At 38.9% G+C, this 17,047-nt stretch overlaps 1 protein-coding gene across 1 annotated transcript; it reads left to right on the plus strand.

Moving 5' to 3' along the window:
• The first annotated feature begins 374 nt into the window (after nt 1-374).
• On the plus strand, nt 375-14,845 carry NAPG (NSF attachment protein gamma). Its single transcript, XM_054816795.1, has 12 exons — nt 375-550; nt 2,660-2,727; nt 4,382-4,466; nt 5,076-5,093; nt 5,669-5,699; nt 6,166-6,275; nt 6,408-6,474; nt 7,203-7,273; nt 8,422-8,500; nt 9,018-9,097; nt 10,592-10,721; nt 11,780-14,845. The coding sequence occupies exons 1-12, from the start codon at nt 495-497 to the stop codon at nt 11,927-11,929; spliced, it is 945 nt and encodes a 314-aa protein (XP_054672770.1). The 5' UTR covers nt 375-494; the 3' UTR covers nt 11,930-14,845.
• The last annotated feature ends 2,202 nt before the right edge of the window (nt 14,846-17,047 follow it).

A 17,047-nucleotide genomic window follows, 5' to 3' on the forward strand; every position in this document is an offset into this window, starting at 1 on the left:
GCCCATGAGTTGTGCATTTCTACCAAAACCTGGCCTGTTTAAAAACCCTGGGAAACGCTGGCCTGTCCTCACTCCTATTCTCCAAACAGCTTCTGCTGGCCTCGGACAGGACGGGGCTGGGGGCTCCTGCGAGGGAGGTACCTTCGGCTCCCCGGAGCGAGGCACAGCCCAACACAGTGGACAACCATTCACCTGCCAACCAGGTGATACCACCCTCAGGGCTGCCGGGGAAGAAGGAAGGATGCGTCCCCCATCAAAGACATGGGCTGCGGTCCCTCCGACCGTCGCGCCGGCCATTCCAGCAGCCGCCACACGCAGCGCCGCCCTGACACGGCAACTGCCACAGACAGCCGGGGCGCAGACGCCGTGAGGGGGCTGAAGGCCGAGCCCCTCCCCTCGACACCCCGTGAGCCCTGCGGCGTTCCGTAGCGGAAGCGCAGGGAAACGGAGGAGTGCCGGCGAGCGCCCACGGACAGGCCCGCCGCGCTGGCGAGATGGCGGCGCAGAAGATTAACGAGGCGCTCGAGCACATCGCTAAAGCGGAGAAATAGTGAGCGGAGGGGAGGGAGGTCGGAGGGTGGGGAGAAGCTGGCGAGCGGGGGCGGCGGCGGCTGCCAGCTCAGCGATCGGGCTGTCAGGCCCGCCCGGGTCTCCTGCTCTGTGGAGGCGTCATATCGCCTCCTGCTCGAGCGGGGTTCCGCGGAACGCGCTGCTTGCCGCCGCGACCGCCCTCTCTCGCGGCCTCTGAGCCCCGGGGCTGCTGTCCGCCGGCTTAGCACGGCAGCTCGGCACCCCCTCCTCACCCCTGGGCCGCGGCGGCGGTGCGGGTTCTTGGGAGTTGTAGTTCTCGCCGGCGCCCGTGCGGGGAGTTGAGGCCTCGGGGGAACTACAGCTCCCATGATGCCGTGCGCGGAGTGGTTGGGAGGGGGCGGCCTGTGGGAAGGCGGTGGTCTCACGGCGGGACCGAGCGGGGACCGCTTGTGCCAGGCGGCGTGACCTCGGGGGAAGGGGAGGGAGGTGCGGGCCTGGGGGAGGCCGGCGCGGGGGGAGTGGGAGGACGTGGCTGCTTGGGCCCCCTTCTGCCTCAGGATCCCTCCCTGCAGGGGGTGGTGCTGAAGAGCACCCTTCTTCCCCGAGCCGGGACAGTAAAGCGGCCCTAAAATTAAAAAGTCGTGTCGGTGAGGCCGTAGGGCTCCGAGGCCTGGAGCCTGAGCAGTTTCCTTAAGGGCCATGCAGCCGTTATTGCTGTCACCCGAACTGGAACGCGAAGGGAGTCACTTCTGCTCTTCTGCTACAGTTAGTGGGAGAAAGACAAGCGGGAGAAAAGAGTTGGAGGGATTGTGGTGAATAAAAGAGCTTAACCTTGCTGAGATGGTGTGTGTGTTTGTTTCCTGTCTTTGAGAAATGTGTGATTGATTCTTTTCAGATGGCCTCAAAGACCTGTGCTGACATTTAGCTTAGAAAGCTTAACATCTACATGTGATAGTCTTTTAATGTGTATTTTCACACTGAATATAGCCATTTTGCTTATGAGTTTCAATTTCACAGACTACAGTATAGATGTAACAGAGCTGACCAATCCAAAGATGCTATAATTTTAGTAAAAATGATGATGGGCCATCTGGCAATCATGGATCAAAGGTATAAACTGTGGTAGAGGAGAGACCTGGTAAAAATAAAAAAATCTGTACCAGAGTATTTTATTCAAATTACTTTACCAAAAATGCCTTTCAGTGGAATTCATTTTAAGCTTATCCTGGAAAGCATTTGAAAAAAAAAAAGGTGCCTAAATCTCAAATTGCATGCAGATTGTGTATTTTGGCTCGATGCATTTGAGACTGTGCCTGTGATAAAAATAATACAATATAAAGGCTTGCTTTAGCATTACATACTCTGGCTTTCGTCCAAGTAAGACAACAAAACCAACATAGAGTCTATATACAACTATCTTTCCAAATTAAGCATGTGTTGCATCTGAAGTGTCTGCCCACAACAAATATGGAAGTGGACTCTAAAGTTATGGTAATTTTTATATTTGTTTCGGAAGTGAGGAGGTCATAATATTGAAATCAACATTGCCTGATGACTCACCTCATTTTGCAAATATATATTTTTTCCATATATATATGTCTGTGTGTGCACGTGGCAGCATTTTGTGTCATGAGCTATTGTAGACATATAAATGACATGAGGCTTTGTGTTGGTAAGTAAATTCTTTCATTTGTGTATGCAGTGGAGAGCCTTTGACAATTCTCAGCAGCAAAAAATTACTGTAGAGGAACACTGGAAACTTTGTGTAACAAAAAATATTGTCAGGTATTGTGGTATTAGAAATCTTGAAATATCGTGGTGTAGGTGGAAGTATTTTTCTTCTGTTGACCTCTTACCGTTGAGGACCTGGACTTGTGAAGACTCTCTGGGGACAGTAGAAGCATGTTAGGGTGAGGCATTTAACTATGGGAGATCATTGCAGTACTTATGCAATTCCTAACAATGTCAGCATTTTTTTTTTACATTAGTGATGCCACCATAGTATTGGCATATAGGTAATTGCTCCTTTTCAGAGGTAGTCTAAAGTTTTAAATATATCTGAAGTGCTTTGAAGGTAAAACATAAAATCTTTACTTATTGTTAACAGTCCTTTCTTCTTGCATTTCAGCTTGAAAACTGGATTCTTAAAGTGGAAACCAGATTATGACAGTGCAGCTACCGAATATGGGAAGGCAGGTATGTATGGCTGTAAATATCGCTGTATACTTTACGGTTTCAAAGTATTCTTTAAGCTTAATCCTTGTTAACATTTTATGTATTTTCAGTACATTGATGTGTAAGTAAAACTCTTGTGAAGACAAAGTAAGATGAAACAAGCAAAAAAAATACTCTTACTAGCACTGTAAAATAAATTTCAGATTGTACTTGGAGATCTAGATCGGTTGTCAAAACAATTTTTTATTTTTTCAAGCTGTCGTGGTTTAACCAGACAGGGAGATAAAGCAACCACACAGCTGTTTACTCGCTCCCCTCCCAGTGGGATGGGAGAGAAAATCAAAGAGAAAAAGGTAAAACTCGTGGGTTGAGATAAAGACAGTTTAATAGGAAAGAAGAGGAAGAGAATAATAATGATAAAAGAATATCCAAAATAAGTGATGCACAGCACAATTGCTTGCCAATCAAAGCCAATGCTCAGATAGTTCCTGAGCCGCCCTGCCTCCTGGCCACCCCCCGAGTTATATAGGTAGCATGACATCATATGATATGGAATATCCCTTTGACCAGTTTGGGTCAGCTGTCCTGGCTGTGTTCCCTCCCAGCTTCTTGAGCATCCCCGCCTTCTTGTTGGCAGGGCAGTAAGAGAAGCTGAGAAGTCCTTGACTGCTTGGCAACAACTAAAATATCAGTGTGTTATCAACATTAGTCTCATCCTGAATCCAAAACACAGCGCTATACCAGCTGCTAGGAAGAAAATTAACTCTATACCAGCCGAAACCAGGACACAAGCTTACAACTTCTACTTCATGTATTGCTACATGTGATAAAAATAAAGCTTTCCTTCTTTCACTTGTCCGCCCCCAAATCCTATGACTCTACCTACAAAACAACAAATATTCAAGCTGGTTGTAAAACTTTGCTTTTTTGTCATCTTATGAAGTATGTCCTGACAAAGACTGTCTCAGTGAAGTGGAGAGATGCTGCCAGGTTTTTTTTAGGCTTTTTCCTCCTTTCTTTCCACTGCAAATACCGCAGTGAATATAAAATTCTTACTAGTTCATTCCTTTTTGCTCTTAAGCAATTTTCTTCTTTTTGATAATAGTAATTTATCGTATTTTTTAGCTTCTTGCTCTAGGCATTCCTACTTATTCATTTAAGCCTGAATAAAAAAAATACAAACTTGGAAGAGCAACTGGAGCATTTATAAATTGAAATTTATTTTAAATCCTGCTTTAATATCCTATCAGTGTAATGGAAATAGAAATACATATTTGTGCCCTAAAATGGTTGTGTTGAGGAAGTTGTTATGGTATGCTTTCTTGATGGTACACTTCTATTCCTACCATACTGATTTCGTATGATTAAAACTATATACATATGCGTTCCTGCAGTTATGTAATTAAAATACAAAATCCAGCTAAACACATTATGCACAATGTGTGGTACAGTGATGGTATGGAAGTGTTGCTGACAATAAATGTTTTTAATGGTAACTAAGTGACTAATGAAGTAAGGAGAAGTGTCATCAAATTTTTTGCAAGAGCTTGGTAAACTGTAACCATTCATTTAAAAAATCTATTTGCATCTTAAGGTGGCTAAATTTGTGAGCAGAAGTGATGAAAAAAAGGAAAATGGCAAGCTGTAAATAAGAACTTTATTTGATTTCTTGCAGCTGTTGCTTTTAAGAATGCCAAGCAGTTTGACCAGGCAAGGGAAGCCTGTTTACGGGAAGCTGAGGCACATGAAAACAATAAAGCGTATCTTTTCATTGTTTTTCCTTTCTTCAAGAAGCTGACTAGTTGCTACTTAGAGTGGGGTAATGAGGGTTGCTAGAAGATGTATTTAATATATTTGCGCATTTTGTCAGTCTAACAAAATTGTCTTTTAAAAGACTATTCCTGTATGCTCTGAGCGGGAAAACTAAAGAAGAATTTTGGTTAGAAGATCTGTGTTGTTCCCAATAACATCTGGAGTGATAAGGTGCTGACCAGTGCCTGAGATGTCTAGGTACTGCTTCAGAAGTTATTATTTATTTTTTTTTAATACCTACAAATGGATAGTATAGACTAAATTCAATTCTAACATTATTACAGAACTTGTGGTTGTATTTAGTAACCAGGAACATATTTAAATAAATGTGCTTTTTTACAACTTTACATGCAGTTATACTTTGGTATGTTGCATTTATTCTGTCCTTAGAAGCATTTTTTTTTGACACCTTCCCTACAAATGTAGTAGGTTTGATTTGCCTTTATGGGGATTCCTTGCTTTGAAACTGGTACTTGTGTAGGATTTTGTACACTAATAATTTTTCTGCATTATATTTTTGTGGCTTTTGTCCTTGACTTTGACAATGTTAATTCCAGTCTCTTCCATGCTGCCAAGTAAGTACAGAAGCATTGAGTAATCTGAAACAAATTTTCTAACATGTGGTACAAGCACGAACTGTCATTTTGAGCTTGCTGTAGTAAATGGTATGGTTCAAGTGATTTCGCTGTTTCAAAATCAGTTTAATGGAAGTGCAGGCTAGGAAAGTCTGAAAACCTGCAATGGCCATCTGAAAAAATTATGATTTTGACATTCTTCAGCACGTTTGCTATCAAATGTTTTTTCTTAGATGAACTTTTTGTAATTTTGAAATTCTACATTGTTGAGCTTATAAAGAAATTTTTTAATTAAAGAGTACTTCAAAACAAGCAGATAATGACAAATAATCCAAATATTGCCTGTGGGTCAGATCATGAGAATAAACTTTTAGTGGGCAATGTGGATGAAGTACTTAATTTGTGAAAGATAATGTTACACATGCACTGTCTCATTAAAGAAAACACTTGAAATATCTTCAAAGCATTAGATATTAACAGTGAAGCAATAGCTGATGCATGTTAACTTTTGCTGCATAACTACAGCTTGCTGAAATACACCATATCTAACTAAATTGTAAATTTTTTCTCTGCAGGGCTTATGAACAAGCTGGCATGATGCTAAAGGTATTTTCATGTACCAGTTTCTATTAAAAAGTTGTATTTTTTAGTGAAGAATATTGTGCACTGGAGCGTTTTACAAATATATGTAAGCGAGTCGCATATTAAAGTGATATTTTTCGGTTGACTCATAGTCCCCACCAATACCTTCAGTAGGTTAGGGAAGCGACATTTGTAATTGGGGAAGAAAAATGGGTTTCCTTTTGTAGAAGGAAAGGTGAGAGCCTCATGTCAGAAGGTATCAGAAGAGTGGTGCTGCTTCTGCTCTAAACTACCACAAATTCATGCATTGCATGAAAGTTTGGTACTTACAAGTGAATTTTATTGAGTTGGTGGTCAACTTTCACAAGCTCTACAACTTTGTACGTAAAAATTAGAATCTTAAATAAGGTATTACAGTTTGCTTTGATTTGTTTCATTGTACATAAGCACAATTCCTGACAGCAGCATCTCTCCAACTGTCGCTTTGCAGGAGATGCAGAGACTCCCTGAAGCAGTTCAGCTGATCGAGAAAGCCAGTATGATGTACCTGGAGAACGGGACACCAGATACAGCAGCTATTGCACTGGAACGGGCTGGAAAGTAAGTCTGTGATGTTGGTGGCTAGATTGCATGCAGGGCTTAGGTACGTCTTTGGTTTTCTTTCTTGTCTTTTTGATGCTTTTAGGTAAAAAATACTTTCATCCGAAGAGAAATTATTTATGTTTATTACAGGTTAATAGAAAACGTGAGCCCAGAGAAGGCTGTGCAGCTCTATCAGCAAGCAGCATCAGTGTTTGAAGTAAGTGGGGGTTTTGGGGGTGGTTGTTGTTTTGTGGGGTTTTTTATTCCACCAGCAAAAAACTTTCCAGTCTCAGAAAGTATGCGGAGATGAATGAATTGGTGTTTAGGGTCATCTATAAAGTTAAGAAAAAGCCTAAGATTAGGTTCTATATTATTTTTCCTTCCTTTCACATCAGTGGCTGAATATTGAAGCTGAAGGTTTCTTATGCTGTAGAGGAGATCATAAAAGTTAGGAGTCAGTTTGCTGTGCCTTTTTCTCAGTTTGGGACTTGAATGAATCTGAATTTTGTATGTTGTCAAGTTTTCTGCCTCTTGTTGGGCAGCCCAGAGGGTAGGGAACATGGGTGTTGTTGAGTCCTAAAGCCTAAAATAGTTTGAAATCCTTGAAGGCACAGAAGAAAACAGTTCGATGCTCTACCCATCCCATGAGCAGATGATTTGCCTTTTTGCTACTGCCTTTGGCATACTTCTCTATGATCAGTTGTCACGTGTGTCCAGATTAGCAAGTTTGCATTGATATTACTTTGCTCTGTAGATCCATATGGGAGCTGGCTGTGGGACTTGGGTGCACCAGTACTCTTCAGGTTTTCCTTGAGTGTGTGAACTGCTGATACAATAATTAACAGTTGTTCTAAGTTACAGATGTCATACTTAGATTAAGGTCTAGTGGTCTTAATTCTACGCAAATGAAATACAAATGCATGAATTCTTTTTGTTTTTCTCTAGAATGAAGAACGTTTACGGCAAGCATTAGAAATGCTAGGGAAGGCATCAAGACTTCTAGTCAGAGGACGCAGGTATAGCTTTATGCCTTTTTTTTTAAATGTAATTGAATCTTTAATAGTGATTTTCATTGCAGGTTTTTTTTTTTCTCGCTGTTGTTGGGTTTACATACTGTTACTTAATTCTTCTTTGAGACACACTTCAAACCAAAATTCAATTCATCCAGAAAGCACCTGTTTTGTGTTCTGGGATGGATGAATGTGGGCTGTAAAGCTTTGTTTCCTTTGTGGTTGTTGAATAGCTGGAAAGCACATATCCCAGTTTTCATTAATTCTTAAAACTACTTCAGGAATTTATTTTTTTTCTTCCAGCACTAATATGTGGAAAGTACTTGAAAGTCTTTTATAGCTGTGGAATATAAAACAGGGGAATTAGGTGACTAACCTGAGGAAAGAAATCTGTTTGCAGCAGTCCGATTCTGGACTTCTTAAAGAAGAGAGTATCTTGGAGTCTCAGTTTATTTTAATTGTTAATTGCTAGCACCAAATGTGACCTGCAGTTCAGCTTAGACTTGTTTCGCTGAAACATGTAGTTGCTTTAAGAAATTGTCTGGGTTTCTAACTCTATTTTTAGGACACTATTTCACTGTGGAATTGTAGTGAGAAAAAGAAATTTACAAAGTAACTTCAAAATCTTGCTGCGAAAGCAAGTCAGCATAGCTTCAGAACATCTGAAATACTTGGTTCCTCTGCTGCTTTATAGCTCATGTGCTATTGCTAATTTCTAGAAGTTTAATCTGATGTTTAAAAGAGTATTCAAAACCAAACCCAGTTGCTGTGACTTAATATTGATAGTTCATGGATATCGGACTTACTGGTAGCTTATAGTGACCTCATGGCATACAGAAATCTGGTAGGGTATTTAACAAGGCCTTCATCTTGTACAATGTTATGAAAAATGAGGTTTCTCTGAATGAATAGCAGAGATGTTCTTGGCCTGCATATATACAAAAGGAATTGCTGGCTATGTATTTCTTTATCTACTCTGTTAGTAAGATCTACTGCTGAATTTTAGTTGTGTTGCTTTTTATTCCAGGAGACTTGCTGGTGTATTAGGTAAACACTTTGTAATTAATATCAGATTCATTATGCTGTATTCCTGGCACTGATGCTCCTAACTGTTTTTTGGTTTGGTTTTTGTTTTGGTTTGGTTTTTTTTTTAGATTAGACGAGGCTGCATTGTCTCTTCAAAAGGAAAAAAGTATTTATAAGGAAATAGAAAATTACCCAACATGCTATAAGGTAAATTCTAAGTGACAATTTCTGAGATGCATTTCAAGTTTTCTGGGTAACTAAAGACAGCTGATACCTGACTGACAATATGAACCTCCTGATTCAGGGATACATTTCTTGCTAAGTGGTGAGAATTTGTAGTAGTACATGTTTCCCCAGTCTCTAACTGTGCTTTTTTCACTACTATAATGTTGAAGATCCTGTTATTTACAGAAGCTGTCAAAAACAACAAACACATCAAAAATAAAGATGTTATCAAAGATAACAAACGACAAAAACTGTTACTTGATGCAATAGTTTATTACAATGTTAGAGGAGATAATCTATTTCATTCCAGCTGAGGATATGGCTTACTACTTTTTCACTATGTTGTTCTGACTCTCCTGTGTCAGTATCTTAAAATCATTGCAGATTGTAGTGACCTTTTTCATGCTAAATATTGGCAGTCCAGTGTTTTTTGTCATATTTTCCTGTTCATTTCTAAAGAATCATCAGGTTGGGATTTTTTTGTTTGTTTTTTGTTTAGAAAACTATTGCTCAAGTCTTAGTTCATCTTCACAGAAATGATTATGTTGCCGCAGAAAGATGTGTGAGGGAAAGCTATAGGTAAGTCGACTTTGTGTTCTATAATTTTAAACTGAATTTTTCATTAATGCAGATCTATTCTTATGAAAGAGCAATGGAAGCAGTGTCTGTCAAGAAATTTTAAGCCTGTACTGCTGTTGAAGTAGCATTTCCTGGTGTATGACTATCAGGAATTTTTTTCACTCTTAACAGATATAGCTGTAATTACCATGATGATTCTTCTTAATGAACCTAAAATAAAAAGTTAGTCATAAAGAAGTAGTTATGTGCGACAGGTGAAATGAGATGTAAATTAGAAGTTCTTCCCATTTTTTTTTTTCCTTGTTAAAAGCTGAGCAGCATACTGTTAATGGCTAGGATTCTTGCCTTACTGATATCCTTTGGGTTGTGTCTTTTTTTTTTTCAAATGGAACAGAGATGGATTAGCTATTGTAAACAAATGTTTAGGATTAAAAGTGGGTATTTCTGGATGTTGCTAACTGAATTTTAATTTTTTCAGAATCTTTTTGCCACATCGTGTGGAAGCCCTCAAAAAGTTGAAATTCTAACTTGTCATTACCGTATTTTATTACAGTTTGAGGATGGAAATATGGACTGCAGTCTCAAAATGCGCAACAGCAGCATCCCAGTATAATCATCAATTTAACTAGTGTGGTGATTGGATTGAGGGAAAGATTAATCTAAATGTTTTTTGTTAAAGAAAAGTTTGCAACATGTGCCTTACTGTGTTTCTGGTTACGTTATCTAGGAGATCTTGCCCTTGTCATACATTGGAAGAAGAAAAGCAAGATTTCTACTTTTTATGACTTTTTTTTTTTTAAATAATTGATTGAACTGAAAAGTAATTTAGGAAGCACAAAGTAGTCCAGTTGAACACATTGAAATGAAGAAGGCATTCTTTACCCAACCAGGAGAAGATTCTAGTGTCAAAATCCGGATTAGTGTTTAACCCTGGTTCCAGAGACTTTCCTAGCAACTCTTCATTTCAGTTCTCATTAGGACTTCAGTAACAAAATACTGAAACAACATATTCCTACTTAAACTGTGTTTTTAGTGAAATGACTTGAACATATGTGCAAGTTAAATTGTACTTTATTTTTAGACAGAATTTTTCAAGATCAGTCTTCAAACATCTTGCTCATATTTTCCAAGTCTTCAATTTGTGTTTTTTATATAGAAACTCATTACAGAATTTTTCTGTATGTAAAGTAGAGGAAGAGTTTATTAACTAGTCAGGAAAAATTGAAAAATTCCAATATTCTCTTTTTGTCTTGACTAATTGTGGTCTTATTCTCAGCATGCAAATTAATATTGCTGAAAGTTTAACTTTATGGATATGATCCATGTACCTGGAGAAATCAAAGTGGTTATAGACAATATTGTGGAATAAGCAGTCCATCAGATTCTTAAAAGCAGCTTGCTCTTCTGCTATTAATCAGCAGCATTTAAAGATGGAATAGCTGAGTGTCAAGTAGATTGCTGAAATGCCCTAAGTGAACTCTTAATTTCCTTCAGTATACCAGGATTTAATGGAAGTGAAGACTGTGCAGCACTAGAGCAACTGTTAGAAGGGTATGACCAGCAAGATCAGGATCAAGTTTCTGAAGTCTGTAACTTGCCACTCTTCAAATACATGGACAATGATGTAAGTAGACAGTTCCTATGGATTTTTTTTTTTTATAATTGTTTTGCTTGTTCAGATTGAGAGAGACTTTTTTCTAGTAGAGGAAAATAAAAAGAGCAGGGTCCATGCATTTATTGTCACTTGCTCTGTCATCCTGTGGTGTGCCTGTGAACATTTACTTTGCTGCCTGCCAACGTAAATTCCCACATCATTGTTCCTTTCAGAAGGTGGGAAGGCTTGGGTAAAAGGGCAGTTGATACAGATTTGCTGAGTGAGTTTGATGAGTTGACCAAAATTCAGTTCCCTTCTGCTTGGTTCCTTAAGGGCCAGAACAGTTTGCTGATTATGCTTTAGCTCAGAAATACCATATAGCTGGTATGTGTGCATAAACATTACAGAATATGATGCCTACAGGATGGTATTGTTGAATGTTTTTTTCAGTGCTTATTCCTTAGCAAGGTACTAATTAGTGAAAGATTTTTTATTTTATTTTAAGAAAGTAGTTGTGTGTCGTCCCCACCACCCTCTTCTCTTTCTTTTTTTTTTTTTTTAAATTGTACATGCAAATTGTAGGAAGTATAAGGATAGGAAAAGTGTGAAGTAAAGGAGACATCCGTCCATGCCAAACTTTGTAACAGTATTGACTAATTTTACTTTGTTACTATGTTGAATAGTAAAAATTAAGGTACTAGTCTTACTGAAAAACACTTGTAAGATGTTTTACATGAACTGTTACTGGATAATGTATGCAGAGCTGCATACTGAAAAATTATTATTTTTTTTTTTACTTAAAGCTTGAACCACAAAAGCTGTAGGATGTGGCCAAGTTATTCTATAATAAGCAGTATCACTACAGATCTCACATCCCATTCTCGGTGTATTTGAGATACAATAAGCCTAACATTGGCTCATTTTTTCTAAACTGGAAAAATACACTTTGAAAGCGGTGTCAGTCTGTTTTCTGTACTGAATTTTATCTGCTTGTTTATTGTGAGTGTCAGTCAATTCTGTGCAGTGTAATTCAACAAGATTTTACTTCTGTGATAGTACAGAAATTAAACTTGCCTTGTTATTGTCAGTATGCCAAGCTTGGTCTTACCTTGGTGGTCCCAGGAGGTGGAATCAAGAAGAAATCGCCAAACACTGCGCAAGACAAAGCAAGAGGACCAGCCGCAGTGGGCTCTCATGCTGATGAGGAAGAGGATGAATATTCTGGTGGACTGTGCTAGCTGCAGACATAGGTTGTCTTAAATACCTGACTTATTTGTGATGTTGAGCATATCCAAAGGTACCAGATTTACCAGAGCTTCATTGCAATTGTGATACGGGAATGCTAATAGTAACTTGGCAGCTTCTGGGTACAATACAGGAGAAAAAGCATGATTGTACCTATCATCTTGAAACATCTTTGGACTTAGTTTCTTACCTGGTAGGAGCTTCCTCAGGGCCCTGCCTTTAGTTGACGGGGAAAAAAAAAAGAGATAAATTTTTACTAAAAGCACAGTTTAAAAGAAGCCAGAACCCCAGAAGCACTGGAGTAGGGAGAGTAGTACAAAATTTTAAATGCTGGATTTCAATGGCTGACACTTTTTGGTCCCAGTAATATGTTTGTGAGTGTTCTCTGAGTTAAATACACATTCATTCATCTGGATATTTATCTCCTGTTTAACACCATTTAAGGCAGATTGTGCCAGGCAGGACTTTTCACTAGTATAAACACTAGGGGGAGCATTCAGTTTATGTTCAACATGTTTTCACTCCACTGCGGAATATTATTTTAATACCTTGCTTTTTGCAAGCAGTATCCATGTGGGTGTGGAAAATACGAAGTCAACTAGTTTAAAGCTGTCTTGAAAGGTTAAAAGTACACGCACATCTTTCATCTTAAGAACTTTATTGAACGGAAGTCTTTGGAAATAAATGTGTGCATAGTGTTTGTAATGTACACCTTGGGAATGGAAGGAGTGGACAACCTTTTTTTAGTGGTGTTTCTGAAGCATGCCATAACCAAAAAAGAAACTGAAAGTAGCAGATGATGTGCATTGAATATAAAGCTCTGAAGACAGTGTTTAACAAAAACTTAGGTGGAATGTTTCAATGATGTGTTTGAGTTTGTGAGTGTTCTAGGTGTTTATTCACTAATCAATACGCTAGTCTGTGAAGACATTTCATTCTTTCAAATTTTCAAAGCATAGAACAAAGCATAGATCTCTTACAAATGGCATTTTTCAAACTAGCTGAGAATCCAAAGTAACCAAATTTTAATGCATCTTCTCTGGTTTTATCTGGTTTCAAGTCGTCATGTGTTTTGCAAGCTTCTGTAGTGTCTTAAATTTGTTTGGCCATTTTATGCTTAAACATTGACAACACTGGAAGTTGTACCTGTGGTCTGTTTCTTCAGCAGAACCTAATCAAGATCTGCTCTAGGGTGAGATCACTTGGAATCCAGCAGGGATTTGTGTCTGATACATGATGCCCAAAGTTCAATAAATAGACCAAAAGCACAGTGTTAAGTGTTGGTACAGTTTCTGCCATATTAAGGAATTGGTTGTCTTAAAAAATACCAAGCATATGTCTGATGTATATGTGACGACTGACATTAGCATGTCAGACATAATCGTGATGAAGGTAAACTTTTAGAGGGTTAATATTCACTTTTCTTGGGGTTGATAGTACTCAATAGCTTTGTGATGGGTGCACAAGCTACAGCGTGATTTGCAGGCAGAGCTGCTGTAAAAGTCACATTATTTAATTTAATGGCTGTTCCAAAAGCAGTTTTGTCTCTTTGTATTATGTAATAATCAGCTTGGATTTTAAAGTTATTTGAGACTACACCTGTAGTTCTTTGCAGTATGACAGGTAATTTTCCTTTGTTATTAATGATGTATATAAAAGTTTTTGCTCTTCTATAAAGTAGTCTAAATGAAATTTTGGGAATTCAGTTGCTTTTTTCTGATTACAAGTTTACATGAAAGATGATTTTGAAGACTTTCCTGTAACTCTTCTTTTTTCACTATTGGAGCAACTCATTGCAGTTTAGTCAACTTCTGCCTTCTGGATTTGTTCACAAAGGTGACCATGCACTTTTTATGGGGAGTCTTTATCACAAGTAGGAAAAAAAAACCCAGCACATGTAGGGGCACTTGGGAACACTAAGTGATTTTCAGCAAGCTTTTCCTGCTGCTTCCAATTCTGAAATCAATCAGTTTTGTTGAGTGGTCCCAAGGAGTCTACTTTTTTTGTGTGTGTGAACAACTGTATATGTCAGAGATGATGATATGCCTAAGAAGAAAAATTGGGAGCCCTGTGCACTTCTGTGAAGGAACTTGCAGACTTTTCATTTAAACTGTGCTTGTAACACTAACGGGCCCTTAAAAGAAAAATTAAAATGTATTTATTAGATTCTTAAAGCATTCTTTCGTATTGCCAAAAAAAAAAAAAGACATGCAAGACTGTCTTCCCACTCCCCCAGCTTTTTTCTCTTTTCCTTGTGCCAAGTGTGGAAAATCTGGGACAAAAGTAAGTCGTACTAAACATGTTAAGCTGCCATTGAATTGAAAGCGGCTTCTCTGAGTCTTAGGAGTAGAATCTTAATCTTTGATTGCAATGTTGCTGCAAAGACCAAATCTGCAGAAATGGAAGTGTCTGAAAATAAGATGGTCTATTTTATATAACTTATTCTCCTATTTTAGGCAATGAAAGTGTGATAGGAATGTTAACTGCCTTTTAGTAAATGTTTAACTATAGAAGACACTGTCTGTATATTATGTGTTAGTGTTTGTTTCTATCTTTCAAAGCAATTTGCACACTTATGTAAATATCATTTATGTGATTTAAAGTGGAAAAGATACCATTTACAGCAAGAAAGTTTCCGAAACCAGTGTTGACTGTAAGAAAAACAAATTGTGCATGAAGGCTGAGTGATGGCCAATGCAATGTATATGTAAAATCAGAAGATTTCTAAATTATCTGTAACTTAAGACTCAGTATGCCCAAGTGCAGTGTGAAACCTGTGCTTTATTTCTTCTTTTTCCAAATCTGTGGTGTATTAGAGTACAAAATGTGTTTGTAACAGCTATACAGATGCTGCTTCTTGAGAAGAGGCTATGTGTTTCACCAACATGAAAAATAAAACTTGAAACCAACGCATTTGTGCTAGCTTTCCCTGTTGTGATCAGGTTCTGCTGAGCACCACCATTTGAAAATTTCTTCATTTCAAGCAGATTTTCTGTGTGACCATTTGCAGATCTTGTCACCAAGTGTTGCAGGTATATTATGTGATCAAGGACTAAGTCTTGGGAACTTACTGGCTCAGTCTGAGTGTTGAAAGTCAGTGGTGTCCAGTGTTTGTGGCTTGTTCACTAGACATTTGCTTACAGCTCATTTCATTTACCCTGTGTTTTTTGTTTTCCTAACTGACCTTTTGGTATCTTTCTGCTGACTTTCATTATGTGAGATGGTAACACATCTTAGGCAATTCTGTCCACTCAGAATAAAAGGTATGTATGTGTTTTGCCTCTCTGCTAATTGTAACGTCTTGGTGGTTCATTGTTATCACTCCACTTCCCAAAGGCTTGCATTTAGAAAACAAAATTGTTATATTGGGTGATTGTCAGTCCTGAATTTGTCATCTTTAACAACACGAAATAGAAATAACTTACTTTCCAGTCCTTCTTCCTGAATCTTGGCTAATCATGCAAGATGTAGTTACGGTTTAAAAAAAGACTGTGTTTCAAATGATGAGGAAGGACGTACAGTGTCTTAGATCTGCCATAGAAATAAAGCACTTTTTTCCATAGTTTGGCAGCTTAAAGGTGTAGCAAACTCTTGAAGTGTTCTAGAAGAATACGTAAATATGCTCCAAGATTTACCTGAGTATGCTGAAATCTGGAAAGGACTGAGAACTCTGCTGGGAGCAGCAGAGATGAGAGAGAGGTTCTTGCACCAAACTGTGCTTTGAGTATCAATGCTGACTGACAGATGCACGGTGTGTGCCTCTGGGCGCTGCTGGAGGCTAAAAGCGGCCCACGCCAAAACGACTGAGGGTCAGTTGGATGTGGAGGATACCCTAGCCATTACAACTTCAGCAGTCATTTCTAGCAAGGATAATTTTAGAAATGGTGTTGGCTGTCCAGCAAGAACATATGAAAGTGACTTAATCGCTATTTAGGTCACAGGTTTTTGCTGGTTTAAAACCAAGACTTGGGTGTGGAGTGACGAGGAAGGTTAGTTTGGTTTTGGAATGATTCATGCTTTACCTGTGTCATTTTACTTATATGCTAAAGTGTCACTAATGTATATTTAAGCAGCTCTATAGATTAACATAGTTTTTCCTCCCAAAGTTCAATTTGTAATTCCATTACAGATTGGGGGGGGGGGGAAGGATTTTCTTTTAAAGTGGGAGTGTTATTTGTGTTTGAATGAAAACTGATTCTGTTAAAAGTACCTAAGTAGGTTTATGTGCTGAGTTCATACAGAAATAGTGAAGAGGGTGGGGGCACTTGAAGTATAAATGTGAATTTTAAGACTGCTGTGTTTGTTACAGTTAGGTAATCATATTTATCACTTGGGTCAGATTTTCAAAGCGTTTTTTGCCCATGAGAATGCAAGCTTGTCATTATTCAGTGGGATCCAATGGGGAGTTTCAAAACCAACTAGGTTTCAACATTTCAAAAGCCATAGATCTTTACACAATTTAAGGACATGAACTCTCTAACTCTCTGGAGACTTCGTCATTACAGAAAAATCACATTTTCTACTATTTTAAAGTAAAACTTGCTGGAATACTTGAAGCCTGAAGAATCTGGCACAGTTGTTCTTCAGTGTGACAGGAATCATCCCTTGGATGCTGCAAATAAGCAGCTGTAAAAATGATAAAAACTAAGCTGCTCTTGGAAAAAAAACCCACTTTTTTATCATCTAGGTTTATAATAAGTAGTGAACCTTTTAGGATGTAGGAAATAGAAAAAAGAAGCCCCCTCCCAACCCCAACAACTAGTAGCGGTAATAAAATTGGAGCGAGTAGATGTAACTTTCCAGAGCAGGAGGAAACCACTTGGGATCTGCGGTTGGTTGAGTATGAGCAGGGATATTAATCTCTAAGCTAATGGTCTGTAGAAGCCAGCATCCCCAGGAGTTGGTTTCGTCTCTTCCTGTACCTTCGGACCTGTTGGAGATGATGCATACAAGTGCTGTGTCTGACCACCTTCCAAAAGGCTGCTGGGTCTTTGTTTCAGAGCCGCTGTCGTTGCCCTTCAGCCGCGATTTCCAGCGCGTACACGGTGCAGCAGTGTAGGCTCCAGCCTGGAACGGGAGTGAGAGGCAGCTGCAAGGCTGCACGTACGTTT

The sequence above is a fragment of the Grus americana genome, chromosome 2 (genome assembly GCF_028858705.1).
Source record: "Grus americana isolate bGruAme1 chromosome 2, bGruAme1.mat, whole genome shotgun sequence".
NCBI classification, from domain to species: Eukaryota; Metazoa; Chordata; class Aves; order Gruiformes; family Gruidae; genus Grus; species Grus americana.